This window comes from Melanerpes formicivorus, unplaced genomic scaffold, assembly GCF_026170545.1.
Source record: "Melanerpes formicivorus ecotype bairdi unplaced genomic scaffold, bMelFor1.0.p_v2 SCAF_182, whole genome shotgun sequence".
In the NCBI taxonomy this organism is placed as follows: domain Eukaryota; kingdom Metazoa; phylum Chordata; class Aves; order Piciformes; family Picidae; genus Melanerpes; species Melanerpes formicivorus.
Window position 1 is genome coordinate 461,446 of NW_027142534.1, and position 18,300 is coordinate 479,745.

An 18,300-nucleotide genomic window follows, 5' to 3' on the forward strand; every position below is an offset into this window, starting at 1 on the left:
CTCAGCACTGTGGAGTCAGATCCCATGGCAGGGATACAGGCCTGGTCTTCACATGGGGACCTTCTCCCAGGTGAAGCACCAGGGCTTGGGGCTGAAAGCCTGAGGTCCTTGGTCTGGCTGGGTGAGAAAGATCCCAGAGGGGCAATCAGCTCCAGCAGGCTGGCAATGCTTCTCCTGCCACCCAGCCTGGGCAGTGGTGTGAGGTACAAGCAAGGTTCAAGCTCTGCAGGTGTGTTTCTCTCAGACCCCTCTCATTTCTCCCTCCAGAGGACTCTGGTGCTTCAGAAGATGGAGACATCAATTTCACAAAGAGTAAAATGTCTTTCCAGCCCTGCCAGTGACAAACAGAACCTGACAGGCACAAGGCTGGTCCCTTGGTGCCAGCAACACAAAGCAGGCACCGTGCTCTGCAGTGATGCTTGGGGCTGGGGACACTTAGAGCCAGGGCACTTTGGGCTGATGTGTTCCCCAGAGCAGCAGAAATCTGCCCACAGGAACCTGAGCTGCTTCCTAGTCCTCACTGTGGGCAAGCTGTGTTTTACCTTGGCCTTCAGAACTCTCCTGTGAGGAAAGGCAGAGACCTGGGGCTGATTAGTCTGGAAAAGAGAAGGCTAAGAGGGGATCTGATGGAGCAGGTCCAGAAGAGGGCCACACAAATGATCAGGGGCTCAGAACACCTCTGCTGTGGGACAGGCTGAGGGAGCTGGGGGTGTTCAGCCTGGAGAAGAGAAGGCTCCAGGGAGACCTAATAATGACCTTCCAGTACCTGAAGGGGCTACAAGGATGGGGAGAGACTGTTTCCAAAGGCCTGCAGTGACAGGACCAGGGGCAATGGCTTCAAACTAGAGCAGAGCAGATTGAGATTGGGTGTGAGGAACAAGTTCTGCACCAGGAGGCTGCTGGAACACTGCAGCAGGTTGCCCAGGGAGGTGGTTGAGGCTCCATCTCTGGAGATACTCAAGGTGAGGCTGGACAGAGCTCTGGGCAACCTGATCTGGTGGAGGATGTCCCTGCTGGCCAAGCTGTCAGCTTGTGGCTTGGACAGCAAAACTATGTGTTGGGTTAGGAACTGGCTGGAGGCTGAGTCCAGAGAGTGGTGGTGAATGGTGCCACATCCAGCTGGCAGCCAGGCACCAGTGGCGTCCCCCAGGGATCAGTGCTGGGCCCTGTGCTCTTTAACATCTTCATTGATGATCTGGATGAGGGGGTCGAGTCAGTCATCAGCAAGTTTGCAGATGACACCAAGTTAGGGGCAGATGTTGGTCAGTTAGAGGGTGGAAAGGCTCTGCAGAGGGACCTCGACCTACTGGACAGATGAGCAGAGGCCAATGGGATGGCATTCAACAAGTCCCAGTGCCAGGTGCTGCACTTTGGCTGCATCAACCCCATGCAGAGCTACAGGCTGGGGCCAGAGTGGCTGAGAGCTCCCAAACAGAAAGGGACCTGGGGATGCTGATTGACAGCCACCTAAACATGAGGCAGCAGTGTGCCCAGGTGGCCAGGAGGGCCAATGGCATCCTGGCCTGCATTAGGAATAGTGTGGCCAGCAGGAGCAGGGAGGTCATTGTGCCCCTGTACTCTGCTTTGGTTAGGCCACACCTTGAGTACTGTGTCCAGTTCTGGGCCCCTCAGTTTAAGAAGGACATCAAAACACTTGAACGTGTCCAGAGAAGGGCAACAAGGCTGGGGAGGGGTCTGGAGCACAGCCCTGTGAGGAGAGGCTGAGGGAGCTGGGGTTGCTTAGCCTGGAGAAGAGGAGGCTCAGGGGTGACCTCATTGCCCTCTACAACTACCTGGGAGGTGGTTGTAGCCAGGAAGGGGTTGGTCTCTTCTCCCAGGCAACCAGCACCAGAACAAGAGGACACAGTCTCAAGCTGTGCCAGGGGAAGTTTAGGCTGGAGGTGAGGAGGAAGTTCTTCACCCAGCGAGTCATTTGTCATTGGGATGTGCTGCCCAGGGAGGTGGTGAAGTCCCCATCCCTGGAGGTGTTCAAGAGGGGATTGGATGTGGCACTTGGTGCCATGGTCTAGTCATGGGGTCTGTGGTGACAGGTTGGACTTGATGATCTTTGAGGTCTCTTCCAACCTTGGTGATTCTGTGATGCTGTGATACTGCTGCCTGCAGGGGGGTTGGACTGGATGAGCTTCAGAGTCCCTTCACACCCAAACCATTCTATGGTGCTATGGTCTGATCAAGTCTCTAACTACCTGAGGGGTGGGGGTCAGGATGAAGGGGCCAGGCTCTTTTTGCTGGTGCCCAGTGATAGACCAAGGAACAACAGGTACAAACTGGAACCCAGGAGGTTTCACCTCAGCATAAGGAGAAACTTCTTTGCTCTGAGAGAGCTGGAGCCCTGGAGCAGGCTGCCCAGAGAGGTTGTGTAGTCTCCTCTGGAGACTTTCCAGCCCCACCCAAATGTGTTCCTGTGTCACCTGCCCTGGGTGACCCTGCTCTGGCAGGGGGTTGGACTTTATGACCTCTGGAGGTCCCTTCCAATCTCTAACATCCTGTGAGTCTGTGATTCTGTGACAGCAGAGTCTGCTCTTGGAGGGGAGTGAGGGAAAGGCTCATCAGGCACTGACCCAGGCTGCCCAGGGGAGTGGCGGTGTCAGCATCCCTGGAGATGTTTAAGAGCCATCTGGATGAGGAGCTCAGGGACGTGGTCTAGCAGCTGTTGGGGAGATGCTGGGTTATGGTTGGACTCAGTGAGCTTAAGGTCTTTTCCAACCAGGCAATTCCATGGCTCTGTGAGAGGTGTTCTCTGTTCCACTCCCTCCCAGCCAGCCAGGCTGGGCTCTCCCAGACACAGCAAGGACGGGAACTGGGAAGGGACTTGCAGCCATTCCCCACCCACTGTGGTGCACCCACAGTGACAGCAAACAGAGCCTGGTGAGGAGAGTCCCTGCTCCCCTCCCTCACCCCTTTGGGCTCATCTGAAGGGTGGAACAAGTTCCTCAGACTACAGATACAGAAGACAGACAAGATTCTGCTTTTGGATAAGAGTTGTTTAATGGCAGCCAAAGGCCCCAGAGCTGCTGAGACACCAGAGCTGCCCCAGCACTGGCCAAGAGCTGGGGCCTGCAGGTCTCACCTCTGGGCACCAAGGCCAGCAGCCATGGGCAGGGCAGCAGCTCCAGGCTTATGCAGGGATGACAAAGAGAAACTGAGCAATGCAAGGTTGGTAGAGCTGAGCAGGAGGAGCAGGAGCTTGGATGCTACTAAGCACAAGCCATGGCTGCAGCTGGTTTGAACTCAGGCAGTGTTAAGGTCAGAGAGACTTCAAAACCCCCTGCAAACCAGGCCTGTGTTGTGTGCTCAGGAGGGGAGAATTTCACTGAGTTCAGGACTCCTGGGTGTCCAGGCTTTAAGGCTGGGATGTCCTAACCCTAGAGACAGAAGTCCCCCAAGGGGCTGGCCAGTCTGGCAGGTGGACACAGGGAAGTGTAATCTTTGTCACTCCATTCCCATCATGCTGAATCTTCCCCACAGGAAGGGGCTTCAGTTTGTTCTTCCCCTTTTCTCCCACTCCCTGCTCCCAGCCCTTACCTCTTGGTTGGTGTTTCAGGGGAGGCCTTTCTGCAGCCTTTGCTGAGCAATGAACTCAGTGCTACAGAATTTGGGCCTAGGCTGGGGGGGAAGCAGGGAGGCAGGGGGAGGGGGGGGGGTGGGCATTGAGTCCTGGTTTTTGGGGGGAAGGGTTTAGAAGGTTTTGGAAAGCCCAGGTGCAGAACTGGGCTGATGCTGAATAGGAATTGGTATTTTGTTATGTGTCTGTGAACAGCATTTCCACCTCAGTCTCCAGTCCTGTGCAGTGTTTCTATTGCACTCCTTTGGAGGGGTGCAGTAGCTTTCTGCCCACTCAGCCCGAGGCAGAGGAGCACCCAGCAGCACACCTTCTGGGGGGAAACAGGATGCCTTGCTGTGGTCTAGCTAAGGGCAGCAGGAGGTGGTGGGCAGCAGGAGGTGGTGGGCAGCAGGAGGTGGTGCACAGCACCCTGGGCCAGTCTCCCTTTGCTCTCCAGAGGCCTTTGTGTGCAGCTGCAGTGGTGCCTGGGGATGCACTCCCAGAGCTGCACTCCTGATGGACACCAGACTGTGAACATTCACACTCCAGGGCTTGCAGCTTTCAGCAACCAGCACTGCCCCACGCAGAAACTGTGGCTCAGTCTCCCACGAGGAATTGTGATGTTTGGCATTTGCAGCACAGCCAACTGTGCTCCATGCAGAGTCAGGCTGCAGGAGCCCAGGCAAGCTGAACGTGTCGAGAGGCTTTAGAGCAACACAAAGAAAGCAGCTGAGGTGAGTGGCTGGGCAGGGGCAGAGAGCCAGCAGTGACCTCCCTTGCAGCAGGAAAACTCCTCAGCAGGGTTTTGTGGCATTCAGAACTGCACCATCTGGTCGCTGTCGCTCCTGAAACAGAAACCCAGGGCTGCTCAATCCTGATTTGGGATCCAGAGCTGCATAGCTCTAGGCCTGAAGTGCCAGGCAAGAGAAAGAGGAGGAAGAGGCACTGGGCCAAACCAGATACATTAGGTCTGAGGTCTTAAATAAGCATCAAAGTTTCCCAGCTGGAGGCTGGTCAGGGGATGCATGTGGTGGACAAGTGCAGACAAGGGAAGGGCTGGGAGCAGGGGTAGGGAGATGGCCAGAAAGAAGGAAAGTTGCATTTGCATGGGGGAAAGAAAACATTGGTAGACTTGAGGGATGGGTGAAAACAATCAGATGGGCAAAGGGTTTTGCTGCTGGGCAGACTGCATGAACAAAGGGAAGGAACTCTCAGAGCTAAGGGACTGACCCCGCTGAGTGCTGTCAGAGGCCTTACCCCAGCACACTCACTTGGTTTTCCACATGAGCATTGTCATCAGCACATTGAACAGGACTCCTTTCAGCAGAGTGATCTTCAGGCCCAGCTGTGTCAAAGACAGCAAGTTCAGGTTTTCATCTGTACAGGAACAGAGAATGCAGTCACTGAGATGTCCTCCCTTGCAGGCTGACTTAGAAACACTTCCAGTGAGGCTCTTCCACCCTGGGTGCTGAGCCAGCCAGGACTGCAGCTCCACTCCCACTCAGCTGCTCAGGGGCTGAGCTCTCACTCAACAGCCACTTTGCTGCCCAGTATGCAGCTCTGCCAACCACCCAGCTGGCTTTACACACAGCATGTCATGAGCCCAGGATGCTGGAGGTTGTTCCTCCTGCCTCTTCCTCTATGTTTTTAAGATGAGTGGGGTGTAAACAAGTCAAATTTCATGGGAGGAAGACAAAGCCTGTTTGAGTTTCCCATTACTCTGAAGCTGGAAAGCCATTTTCCTCTGGAGACAGATTGATCTGTGCTGGGAAGCAGGGAGCTGCCCTCAGGAGGCCATTTTCTCTCTGCTGTTGGAAGCCTCTCTGCAATGCCTGAGCAAAGCAGCCCAGGCCAGTGATGAGCATTTGTCAGGTAGTGTTTTGGAACCATTTGGCTCTCTGGTTCCTTGCCAGCAAATGCCTGTTTGCAGCTCAGCTATCTGCAAGCAGGACAAGTGCAGAGGCAGGCTCAGCACTCTGAGCTAGCAGGAGCAGCAACTGCTTGGGGGCCAGCAGTGATTCATGTGCTCCACAGCCATGGGCTGCAGCAAAGCTTGCTCAGGTGCAGCTATCTTTAGTGCAGTGCTGCTCAGAGCACATGCTGCAGGAACCAGCTGCTTATCTCCTGCCTCATGAGCTGCTTGTGCACACAAAATAAAAGCAGCTCTTTGAAGCTGAACTGTGGGCAGGCAGCCAGTAAGGCTGACTCATATCAGTGCCTTAAATCATCCTGTCATGGGGAGTCCTTCTTTGGCTTAGCACCAGCACCTAGGCACTGGCTACCCTGGCCACAGAAAATTGTCAGCTTGGAGCTGGGAGACTTCATTAACCCAGTGGCTTCCAGCCTGGCTCTTTGGAGCCTGTGGGGCCCTTTGGGAAAGTTCCAGCCTGAGCTTTTGTGCTCCATCAGCAATACTGCAAACAGGACATCAGCAGAAAGCTTGGGGAGAGGTCTCCTTGGTCAGGCCAAGCTTTACTCCTCAAAGGCAATGTGCATACCTGTCCTGAAGTGTGGAGACATCTCTGTGACACAGACAGAGCTGGCACCTGCAGACAGCAACGAGACATCCAATCAGTAACAGAAATGTTCTGCTTCAGGAGCTGATGAAGATCCCTCTGCTCAGGAGGGCTGGGTGAGAGCTTCTGGCCTGCAAGGCCTGCCAGAAACACTCATGTCTCCAGGTCATAAGATATGAACAGTTTCCTGGTCATAACATGTGATGCAAAGAGACTCCAGTGTCCCACTGGGCAGAGAGTTCCAAGCTTTGTGTCCAGCCCAGTGTGATTCTCAGATCTCTCTGCTGTGACTGCACCAGTCTGCTGACCCTCACTCCTCTTTCCACCAAGAAGGAGGACAAAAGAGAGCAGAGGCAAGCAGGCACCACTGCCTCTGGAGTGTGGGAGCACACAGCAGCAGTGCTGGCAGGGTAGGAGATGGGAGCACATCCTGCTCACCCTGCTAGCACCCAGAGCAGCGAGCCCCAGCCCTGCAGCATCAGCGGTGCCCTTACCCCTGTCAGGATCCTCTCCCTCCAGCTGCCCAAAGCCCTCATGGCTTGCACCACACTGCATTTCATCCTTCCTGGCCCAGTAGGTGGACAGGTAGCTTGCTTCCCGCCCGTGCTCGGCTGTGGCCACCTCCACAACAGCCTCTGTCTGCCTGGCAGTGAAGTTCAGAGTGAGCTCCTCAGGGCAGTAGTCTGTGACAAGGCACATTGCCAGATCCTCATCGTCGGGAGAGGTCAGCCTGTAGACTGAGGGGGAGGGAGTGACATCTGGAAATGGACAAGAGAAGAGTCATTAGGGGAGAGCACACAGCCCCAGCTCCTGCAGCCTCACCACGCAGACACTGAGCTCTGGAGGTTTGTCTGTGGCTCCGGGGAGCAGCTCCTGACCACAGGGACCTTGCCCTGGGGCACCTTCAGAGCACCAAGGCAGCCACAGCAGGTGATGCAGGAGCTGCATGAAGGTTTTGTTGTCTTGTGTGGCCAGGCAGGATCCCTACAGCATCTCAAGTGGTGCTTTGGGCATCCACAGCCCAGATGTGCCTCTCTACCCTCATCACTGCCACACCTCCTGCAGCTCCACTCTGCAGCCAGATGCTTTTGGCCCCTGGCCTGGATACTCTTCTTGCATCACTGCTGGGGGATGTCCTGTGTCTGGAGGGAACTGAGCAGCCATGGGGCACTCTGCCTTCCCTGGAGATGTGGAGTCACATCCACCACTGGCATTCAAAATCCCTCTTCCTCCCCCTGTCCCAAGGATAAGCTGCCAGGCCTTGAGGCTGTCCACATTCACCATCAGCCTGATTGTGTTCCCCTAGGAGAAGGCCACTGCAGAGTGGGAGGGCATGGCTACAGTGAGGGGGAGACCATGAGCAAGTGGATGTGTCACAGATTCAGGGCATGCCAGGTTGGAAGGGACCTCAAGGATCATCCAGCCTTACCTTTCAGGCTAAGAATGGAGTTGCAATGAGCTGGCCCAGCAGCCTGGCAAGCTGGGCCTTGGCACTGCCTAATGTCCCCTCCTCCCTGGGGAGTTTATTCCAATGTCCAATAGCTTGAAGGGTTTTTTCCTGGCAGCCAGTTGGAATCTCCCCAGTAGCAGCTTGTCCCATTCAGCCCTGGGCTTTACCATGGGGCTGCACACAAAGGGAGTCTCCCTCCTCATGGCAGCCACCTTTTATGTGCTTGTACATGGTTGGGAGGTCTGCCCCAAGCCTTCTCTTCCCCAGGCTCAGCACCCCCAGCTCTCTCAGCCTGCCTTCCTATGACAGGGCTGCCAGGCCTCTGATCACTCCTGTGGCCCTTCTCTGGACCCTCTGCAGCCTGTCCCCAGCCTTCTTGTACAGCAGGGACCAAAGCTGTGCACAGTGCTCCAGGTGCAGCCTGCCCAGCGCTGAGCAGAGTGGGACAATGACCTCTTTATCCCTGCCTGTGACACCCTGATCAACCCTGCAGCCCAGCACCCTGCTGGCTTGCTTTGCCCCAGCAGCTCACTGCTCACTCCTCTTGAGCCTTTTGTCCACCAAGACCCCCAGGTCCCTCTCCACAGTGCTGCTCTCCAGCCAGGTGGCTTCCAGCCCGAGCTGCATTCCTGGGTTGTGTGTTCCCAGGTGCAAGACCTTGCACTTGGCCTCATTCACCTTCACACAGCTCCTGCTTGCCCACATGAGCAGCCTGTCAAGACCTTCCTGCAGGGTGTCCTTAGGTTCCTCCTCCTGACAGAGCACTGCAAGACTTTTTGACCTGCAGAAGAGGCTTTTGGGGAGCTCAGGCTGCAGATATAAGACACCTGGGGTTTATTTCTCTTCTTTTGCTTCAAACTCTGCCAGGAGGTCCAAGTCAGACTTGGATTTTGCCCCCAGACCAAAACACTGCCTGTGGTGAAACTATTGTTTGCACATCTAACTTTGTAAGCTCGTGCTCTGAGCACACATTTCACCTTCTGCAGCTCTTGAGCCCTGATGCCTTGAGAAAGTGCTTCCCAGAGCCTTGTCCTTGTGTAAAGTGTTATGGGCCCTGCAGTGCTGGGAAGGTGAAGAGACAAAATAGCAGCAAAGATCCTGCAGCCAAGGAGCAGATCTGGGGCTGCCAGCCACCCTCTGGCCGCAGCTTCCATGGAGCTCAGGCTCTCAGGGTTGAACCAGAGCTTCAGGTCACATTTCTAAGCTAATGAACTGCTCCTGTGTAGGGCTGAGAGCTGTGATTGACACTTGCTTTGTCCTCAGACCAGCAAACATTGCAGAGCTACTGAAGGTAGCTGCCAGGGGAAGCAGTTCTCACTTCTTCCCATGGGGGAGGTTTGGCCTCAGCCTTGCCTTTTAGAAACTGTCTCAGAGCCTGGCTCCAGAGCAGACCTCAGCCTCCCCACTGGGATGAATGTTCACCTCTTCACCTGCCAGCTGGCAGCACCTTAGAGCAGCAGCCTGGGACGGTCCTGGGAGAAAACTGATGCACAGAGCTGAAGGAGTTGTCCTCTGGCCCTGCTCAGCTGCACTTCATCTGTCCCAGCTTTGCCTGCCTTTGAACACCCTCCTGAGAGTCTCTGCCAGCTCTGTGGGACGGTGGCTAATGCATGTCCTGAGCCCTGCAAGCCCTCTCCCCACCCCCATGCTCCCAGATTCCAGCGGGGGTTGGTTAGGGAGAGGAAGACAGGAGCAGGTAACAGCCTGGTGGCACAGACCAGCCAGGGTACATCACAGTCCTGGAGCAGAGGGATGTGGAGGGGGAGGAATTGGTGGAGCTGTTCTGCTTCTCTCCCATCATGAGTCCTCAGTGAGGGTGCTAAACCCTTGCAGTTTGTGCAGTGCTCTTCCCAGGCAGGGACACGAGGTGTGGCTTTGGCAGGCAGCTTCAGCAGCACCTTGCCAAGCTCTCATTTCTCCTTCTTGCTCAGCAGGGCTGCTGGCTTTGTTCTGCTGCCAGAGCTTCCCACCACTTCCTCTGCACATTTGCACAGCTCTGCAAGTCTGAAGCTAGCCTTGGTAAATGTCAGCTCTCTTGGTAAACCACAGCTCTGTGGCTGAACCTTTCCTGTTTTCTGCCTGGGTGAGTGGGTGTGCTGGAGGTGGTGTAGAGATCTGTGACCTGCCAGTGCAGCAGCACCTGAGCAGTAAACCATAGTGATCTGAGCTGTCCACCCTGCCTGATTTCATCTTTACTGAGGGATAACTTCCATGAGGAAGAGCAGGAGCTGTTGGGATGCTGTTCCTACAGAGAAAGCCAACTCCAGAGGCTGCTTTCAGGGAGAGAGCAGTAGAAGCCTGTCCCAAGCTCAGACTGAGCCCTGTGGCCTTTTTCCCACACAAGCTGCAGCAGATCATCATCCAGAGACTGACCTCATCCCCTGCTCCTTCCAAAGCAAACTCTGAATCCCAGGCCAGCTGGAGCTGGAGGGGCAGAGCTCTTAGATCCCCTTACCACCCCTCAGCCTGAGACATGATATTGCAAAGCTGTTGCCCAGCTCAGAGGGAGCACACAACTCCTGACACCCTGACACCCTCTCCCAGGCTTTTCTCGGCCCAGAGGAGCCTCAACATGCACTTCAGTGATGTTTGCTGACTGCTCTGCAATGGAGGTTCCCAAAGATCTGCCAGAGCTCTTGTGCAACCTCTGCCAGCCCTGCAGGGGTGCCCACAGCAAGGGTGGATGTCCACATTTAATACCTGAAGCCTTCTCTAGACTTCCAGTGCTCAGGTCTGGAGGCACTCAGATGAAAGAAGTCAGGGCCCAGTCCTCCTTCACCAAGTCACCCAAAGGCAGCAGAGTCTGTGCAGTGTGTGCCAATGGGAGGATGCTGCTTCCCGTGCAGGGTTCAGGCACAGCTCTGCTCTCCAGCCCAAAAATGTGTTTGCCATTGCCTCTGTGACTGGGCTTGGGGAAGCCAAGGTACCAAAACCATCCAAGACCTTTCTCACAAACTCTGAGAGGGGAAGATTCCTTCCTGCACTGACCCTGAGGCTGATTAATGGAGGAAGATAGCCAGAGTGTGAGGAGAGCTCAGGTGTTGGACTGGCAAAACAGCTGCCTGGGTGCTGCAGCAGGATGAATCCTGGGTACCCTCTGCCCACATGAAGGAAAGGTTACAGAACCACAGAGTGTTAGGGGTTGGAAGGGACTCCCAGAGATCATCCAGTCCCATCCCCCTGCCAGAGCAGGGTCACCCAGGGCAGGTCACCCAGGGACACATCCAGGTGGGTTTGGAATCTCTCCAGAGCAGGGAACTCCACAATTCTCTGGGCAGCCTGCTCCAGGGCTCCAGCACCCTCACAGCGTCAAAGTCACCTCCAAGGCTCCTCCAAGTTCAAGAAGCTGTCCCTTTTCCCTCAGCCTGTCCTCACAGGGAGATGTTCCACTGCCTTCAGCAACTTTGTGGCTCTTCACTGGACTCTTTCAAGCAGTTCCCTGTTGGCCTTCTTGAGCTGAGGGGCCCAGAGCTGGGCTGAAGTTTCCTCCCTTTCCCTTTTGCAATGCTCTGCTTGTGCTCATGTAGAGATTCATTCATGCATCAGCTGCACTGAGGCACTGACTGTCTATGATCTCCTCAGCTTTCAGCAACGTTAAGGAAAGGATCTGGGGGGTCAGAAGCAGCCATTCTGCTTCTCTGGCCCTCTCTAAGTCAGAGGTGAATGAGAGGTCCTGAGCCATCCCTGTAGCAATTGTCTGGGAACAAAAGGACCTGAGCCTGCTCAGGAGCCTCTGGCCAGCCTCTGCCTTTGCACAAAACATTTGTGCATCCTTTTCTCCCAAAACCAGAGAGGATTTTAGTGGCCAGGGCAAGTGTTCAATTTTATCTGCCAGAGACCTGACTCCTATAAAGCAATCCTAGGATCAGAACAGGTTTGGTTGGGAGGGGTTATCACTCCTGCTCTAACAGCTGGGCACAGGGAGATGTTAGCTTCTTCTGCTGGGGCCACTGTGGCAGTGCCCCAGGTGTGGATGGCTGTTTCACACCAAAGTGACCTCCTTTGCTCACCAGCCTCAGTACCTAGCAATGAGATTTTGTTTCATTCTGGGATAGCTACCTTCATGTTAGTAACCTCTGGGAGGTCACAGCTCTGTGTCATTTCCAAACACTACTCTCATAGCTCCAGCTCCAGTTTGAATCACTTCTGTAGTCACCTGGGAAATTCCTGCCCAAGGCAGTGCAAAATCAAGGCTTGGTCATGAACCCAGAGGTTCCTCTGCTGTTCCTTTCCACTCAGGGGAAGGCAGAGCACTGTTAGTGCCTGGCAGGCCTCAGAAGCCAAAGGCAAAGATATGCCAACAGCATGAACCTAACACACCCGTGGGAATGCCTCATTCCCACCATCCCCAGTCCCCCTGATCCATCTTCACAGCACCCTGCTGAGAATTACTCCTGGTTTCATTTTCTTTCAGCCTTCCCTCCTCCCTCCACTCTTCTTCTCCAAGCCTCACACACCTGGCTTGACTTTAGATCTTGTTCCTCCCCCAAGCACAAATCACCTCTTTCAGTTTCTCAGTGAGAAGCCTTCACACTGCACTCCTGCCTCCCAGCTGCAAAGTCCATGCTCCTCATCCACACTCCCCAAGGAGCTGCCTACCACAGGATGGCACAAAGACAATTCAAGTTCCATTCCTTCTTTCCATGTTTCTAGAGCAGAATAGAATAGAATAGAATAGAATAGAATAGAATAGACCAGGCCAGACCAGACCAGACGAGGTTGGAAGAGACTTTCAAGATCTTCACGTACATCCTATCACCCAGCACCATCTAATCAACTAAACCATGGCACCAAGCACCCCATGAAGTCTCCTCCTAAACACCTCCAATGGTGGCACCTCCCTGGGCAGCACATTCCAAGGGCCAATCTCTCTCTCTATGGAGAATTTCTTCCTAACCTCCAGCCTAAACCTCCCCTGGCACAGCTGGAGACTGTGTCCTCTTGTTCTGGTGCTGGCTGCCTGGGAGAAGAGACCAACCCCCACCTGGCTACAACCTCCCTTCAGGGAGTTGTAGAGAGCCAGAAGGTCTCCCCTGAGCCTCCTCTTCCCCAGGCTGAGCAACCCCAGCTCCCTCAGCCTCTCCTCACAGGGCTGTGCTCCAAAGGGAGTCACCAGGCATCACCATGAGTTGGTTCCCCTTCCCAATCAGCTTTTCTCACTCCTGACTGCTCACACTCTGCCATCAGTTGTGACACTTTGCTTTTAGATTTGAAACCCCAAAAACCATGACCCTGCCTTAGGCTGAGTGAGAAAATCCATCCTCTGAGCCATTCTCGTCAGCACAGCTCAGAGAGATCATTTCAAAGATGCAATGCCCCAAGCCATCACTGCCAAACCTGCTGCAGCACCTTCCCCAGCAGTCCATCCTGCACTGGGTCACTGCCATACCAGAGCCAAGCACCTGGGTTCTAGGACAGCATCTCCACTCCAGATGTTTTTTGCCAAGGGAAGCCAAAAAGAAGCTGAAACCTGCTGCCAAGAACGCCCCCAGGCCACCTGTGCATGAGCAAATGATTTGCTGCTCCTGGGGTGAATGTGGAGCTGAAAGCTCAAACTTACTTGGGGTAACGAGAAGTGGAGTCCCAGCTCCAAGGGTGAGTTTGCCATAGCCCTGAGTGGCACACTGCTGCCAGCCCCTACACAAACCTCCAGGGCTTCCCAGTAGAATAGAATAGAATAGAATAGAATAGAATAGAATAGAATAGAATAGAATAGAATAGAATAGAATAGAATAGAATAGAATAGAATAGAATAACCAGGTTGGAAGAGACCTTCAAGATCATCGTGTCCAACCTATCACCCAACACCACCCAATCAACTAACCCATGTAACCAAGCACCCTGCCAAGTCTCCTCCTGAACACCTCCAGTGATGGTGACTCCACCACCTCCCCAGGCAGCACATTCCAATGGGCAATCACTCTCTCTGTGTAAAACTTCCTCCTGACCTCCAGCCTGAACCTCCCCTGGCGCAGCCTGAGACTGTGTCCTCTTGTTCTGGTGCTGGCTGCCTGGGAGAACAGACCAACCTCTGCCTGTTTACAACCTCCCTTCAGGTAGTTGCAGACAGCAATAAGGTCACCCCTGAGTCTCCTCTTCTCCAGGCTAAGCAGCCCCAGCTCCCTCAGCCTCTCCTCACAGGGCTGTGCTCCAAGCCCCTCACCAACTTCGTTGCCCTTCTCTGGACTCGTTCCAGCAAGTCAACCTCCTTCCTAAACTGAGGGGCCCAGAACTGGACACAGGACTCGAGGTGTGGCCTAACCAGTGCAGTGTGCAGGGGCACAATGACCTCCCTGCTCCTGCTGGCCACACTGTTCCTGATGCAGGCCAGGATGCCGTTGGCCCTCCTGGCCGCCTGGCCAGCATGTGCTGGCAGGCAGCCCAGCAGGCACTGCAGAGCAGGGAGAGCTTGAGAGCAGTGACCAAAGATGCTGATTCAAGTCACCATCAAAGCACTAAAGAAATCTCCTAGGAAACTACCAGGAGCAGAAACAGAGAGGGAAATCCTTCAGCCAGCTGTGCTGCAGCCCTCAGGGCAGCAGGCTGTTCCCAGCTCTGCTTTTTGCCTTTCCATCTATCACACCACCTACAAGCTCCTGCTCACTGAGCCATGCAGCCAGGGCCACTCTCTTTCAGCCCTTTCCCCCTGAATGTTTCACCATTTGCTACCCTCCTGCCCCACCAGCAGCAAGGTTCCTCTCCCTGCTGTCAGCTTGCAGCCTATTCCACCCCATAATGCACAGGACCCAAGGAAGCTTTGCAAGAACCTCTTCAACCTCGGCTGCAGCTCTCTCCTTAGAGGTTTCAGTGGCACATCGTGACCCTGGCTAGATCTGAGAGCTTCCCAGGCAGTTGCAAAGGCAGCCAGAGCCCTCTCACTGCTGATTCATCCACTCTCACCTGCTTAGCTATGTGCAGCAGCAGTGTGCAGCAGTTGTCTGTGCAGCTGCTACCAGCTCTGCACATCTGGATTCGACTCTGAGCAACAAGCAGAATCCACCTCAGTGCCTGTGGGCAATACAGGACCAGCTGCAGGCAAAGCAGCTGAAGGGTGCCCAGAGCTGTACTAAACATGGTCAGCATTCACTGCTCCTTGGTGGGACTCTGCTACAAGCAAACAGCTCAGCTGTGCTCACCAGCACCAGGGGATGTGCCCAGAACCACAGCCTCACAGACAGCTGTGGCTTGGAAGGGATGTTTAAAGCTCATCTGCTCCAACCCCTCTGTGGTCAGCTTCACAGTATCACTTAGGTTGGAAAGGACCTCGAGGATCATCGAGTCCAACCTATCAACACAGACCCCATGACTAGACCATGGCACCAAGTGCCACGTCCAATCTCCCCTTGAACGCCTCCAGGGTCGATGACTCAACCACCTCCCTGGGCAACCCGTTCCAATGACGAATGACTCGCTCGGTGAAGAACTTCCTCCTCACCTCGAGTCTGAACCTCCCCTGGTGCAGCTTGAGACTGTGTCCTCTTGTTCTGGTGCTGGTTGCCTGGGAGAAGAGGCCAACCCCTTCCTGGCCACAACCACCTTTCAGGTAGTTGTAGAGGGCAATGAGGTCACCCCTGAGCCTCCTCTTCTCCAGGCTACACAATCCCAGCTCCCTCAGCCTCTCCTCACAGGGCTGTGCTCAAGGCCTCTCCCCAGCCTTGTTGCCCTTCTCTGGACACCTTCAAGTCTCTCAATGTCCTTCTTAAACTGAGGGGCCCAGAACTGGACACAGGACTCAAGGTGTGGCCTAACCAAAGCAGAGTACAGGGGCACTATGACCTCCCTGCTCCTGCTGGCCACACTGTTCCTAATGCAGGCCAGGATGCCATTGGCCCTCCTGGCCACCTGGGCACACTGCTGGCTCATATTCAGGTGGCTGTCGATCAGCACCCCCAGGTCCCTCTCTGTTTGGGAGCTCTCAGCCACTCCGACCCCAGAGCCCCAAACAAACTAACCTTGAATGCCTCCAGGAGCTGGGCTCCTACCACCCCCCTGGGCAACCTGCTCCTGTGTGGAAAGGCAGTGAGGCTCCTGAAGGGCCTGGAGCTCGGGGCCTACGAGGAGCATCTGAGGGAGCTGGGGGTGCTCAGGCTGGAGAAGAGGAGGCTGAGGGAGACCTCATTGCTCTCTAGCTGAAAGGAGGCTGGAGCGAGGAGGGGGCAGCCTCTTCTCCCTGGTGGCAAAGAACAGGACCAGAGGAAATGGTTTCAAGCTGTGTCAGGGGAGGTCCACACTGGATGTTGGGAAATAGTTCTTCACTGGAAGGGTTCTTAAACCTTGGAACAGGCTGCCCAGGGCAGTGCTGGAGCCACCATCCCTGGAGGTGTTTAAGTAACATGTGGCCCTGGTCAGACTGGATGATCTTGAAGGTCTCTTCCAACCAGATGTATTCTGTGGCTCTGTATTTCACCACCCTCAGTGTAAAAAACATCTTCCTTAACTCCAGACTGAATCTCCTCTCTTGGTTTAGAACCATCACCTCTTGTCCTATTGCTGCAAGCCCCAGAAGTCTGTCCCCACCTTTCTTATCAGCCCCCTTTGTGTACTGAAAGGCCACAATGGTCTCACCACAGTGTCTCCTCCAGCCTGAGCACCCCCAGCTCTTTCAGCCTGGCCTCACAGCAGAGGGCTTCCAGCCCTGCCTGCACTGCTGTGGCCTCCTCTGGCCCTGCCCCAGCAGGTCCCTGGCTGTGCTGAGCACTCCAGAGCTGGGTGCAGTACACAAGGTAGGATCTTAGCAGAGCAGAGGGACAGAATCCCCTTCCTCGCCCTGCTGCCCACTCTTCTATCAGCCCAGGGCACATTTGGCTGTCTGCCCTCTGAGCTCACTTTGCCAGCCTGTGTCCAGCAGTGGCACAGCCATTCAGTGCATCTTCATCTCACAGCATCCAGGACTGCTTGAGGCCTATGGCAGTGGCCTGGATTTGCCTTTAGGAGCAAACAAATCCACAGGAGAGCAAAGCCAGGCCTGGCCCAGCTGATCCCCAGAGTGCAGCTGATGAAAGCACTGAAAGCTGCCTGCCTGCAGCTGCCCCAAGGAAGACTGCTTGGACAGCTGCTGTGGAATGAATCCCACAGGTTAGGGTGAGGCCTCAGCCTCTGGCAGCTGCCATTGCCCAGTTCTTGGAGCTTATCCACAACAATCCTGCAGCTGAAGCAAGACATCAGGAGGAGTGTACCTGGCAAAACCAGGAGTCTTGCCCCAGATCCAAAGGTGAGTTGGTAACTGCTGGCACACAGTAGCACAGCCCTCTACAAGATCCAGAGTGGTCTTGGATGGGACCTTCCACACTGCACCAGAAGAACCTCTCCTCCTCTCCATCATTAGACAGCTCCATCTATCTAGGACCTTGCTCCTGACTTTCTTCTCATGTGGTGCTTTGCATCTTTCAAGCTCTCAGACACTTGTTCCTCACCATTCCCCTCCACCACCTCCATCCTTCAGCTTCCTGCAGCATAAGTTCTACCTTCATCTCCTTCTGCAGTTTTTAGCCTGCCACTCAGATTTCTCTCTCAAGATGAGGTTTCCTTCCTGACCCTGCAGAGCTCACCCAGTGACCAATGACTTCTCACAACGTCCATCCCCCAAGGCTTTGCCTTCTGACTTAGTCAAGAGTGGCTCCAGAGCAAACTTGCAATTGGCTTCTCCCAAGCAAGCAGAAGTGTGGGTGGAGAATCCCTGGGGCAGGGAAACCATTGCCTGTTCTGCCATCAAGCACTGAGGGTTCACCACGCACTGGGGAAGCTCTGAGCTTGCACAGAGCAAGGGCTGGGGCAGCTGCATGCAGCCCTGGCCATAAGGGTAACTTGGGAACATGTCAATGCCCTCAGGCAAATCCTTGATGCATAGCTCCTCCAGCCTGCTGAGAGCTCCACATGGAATCACAGAATGGGTTGGGTTGGAAGGGAGCTCAGAGATCATCTACTCCAACCCCCTGCCATGGGCAGGGACACCTCCCCCCAGCCCAGGTGGCTCCAGGTCTCATCCAGCCTGGCCTTCAACACCTCCAGGGAGGAGGCAGCCACAGCCCCACTGGGAAACCTGTTCCAGAGTCTCACTACCCTTGTGCTGGAGAGCTTCTTCCTCAGCTCCAGTCTAACCCTGCTCTCAGCTTCAAACCATTCCCCTTCCCCACTGCATGTTCCTGGCCCACAGTAGCTTTCACCATTTCCCTTGGCTTCTCTTCTACAAGAGGATTTTTGGTGTAGGATTCCTGTTCACCTCCCTCTTGCCTGTGCAAAGCTTCCCCAGGAGGAGCAGGGAGGGGCAATCCACACTCAGCCACGGAGATCCCTTCCTCTTCCACCAGCTGAACATTTGTGGTTCTATTCCTAATACATTGTGGAGGGATGGAGCAGGCAGAAGGGAAGGGAAAGAAGCAGCCCCAGGAGGAATCACATCCAAGGTTTCAGACATACCTGGCTGAACCCTGAGCTTGGTTCCAGCTCCAAGTGTCAGTGGTTCATGAGCACTACACCGTGACCCAAGGCTTTGCACAATGGTGCCCTGGGGTGCAGGGCTGCAGGATGGAGCCTTGAGCACAGGGCAATGCAAGATTCCTCCTGGAGCATCCCAAGCAGTGGTGCTGGCCACCTCCCCAGCAAGCACTTCCTTCAGCCACATGCCTCAAGCTCCTTGGCCTTCCTGGCACTCACTGGGGTGGCTGCTGTCCACCACCTGGCCATTCCTCTCCTGACCCTGCCTCTGCCTGCACACTGCAGCAGCATCTCTCAGTCTGTGTCTGCATACACACAGCTGCTGCTCAGCCTCC

General features: G+C 55.0%; 1 protein-coding gene across 2 annotated transcripts in view; it reads right to left on the reverse strand.

Moving 5' to 3' along the window:
• Positions 1-3,657: 3,657 nt before the first annotated feature.
• LOC137457527 (M1-specific T cell receptor alpha chain-like) overlaps positions 3,658-18,300 on the reverse strand; it is a 99,338-nt gene continuing 84,695 nt past the window's right edge. For both annotated transcript variants that reach the window (XM_068169396.1, XM_068169395.1), the window contains 4 exons: positions 6,576-6,839; positions 6,064-6,111; positions 4,837-4,942; positions 3,658-4,410 (listed from right to left, as the gene is read on the reverse strand). In XM_068169396.1, the coding sequence (XP_068025497.1) occupies positions 4,380-4,410; positions 4,837-4,942; positions 6,064-6,111; positions 6,576-6,839 (449 nt within the window). In that variant the 3' untranslated portion in view covers positions 3,658-4,379. The remainder of the gene's footprint in view (positions 4,411-4,836; positions 4,943-6,063; positions 6,112-6,575; positions 6,840-18,300) is intronic.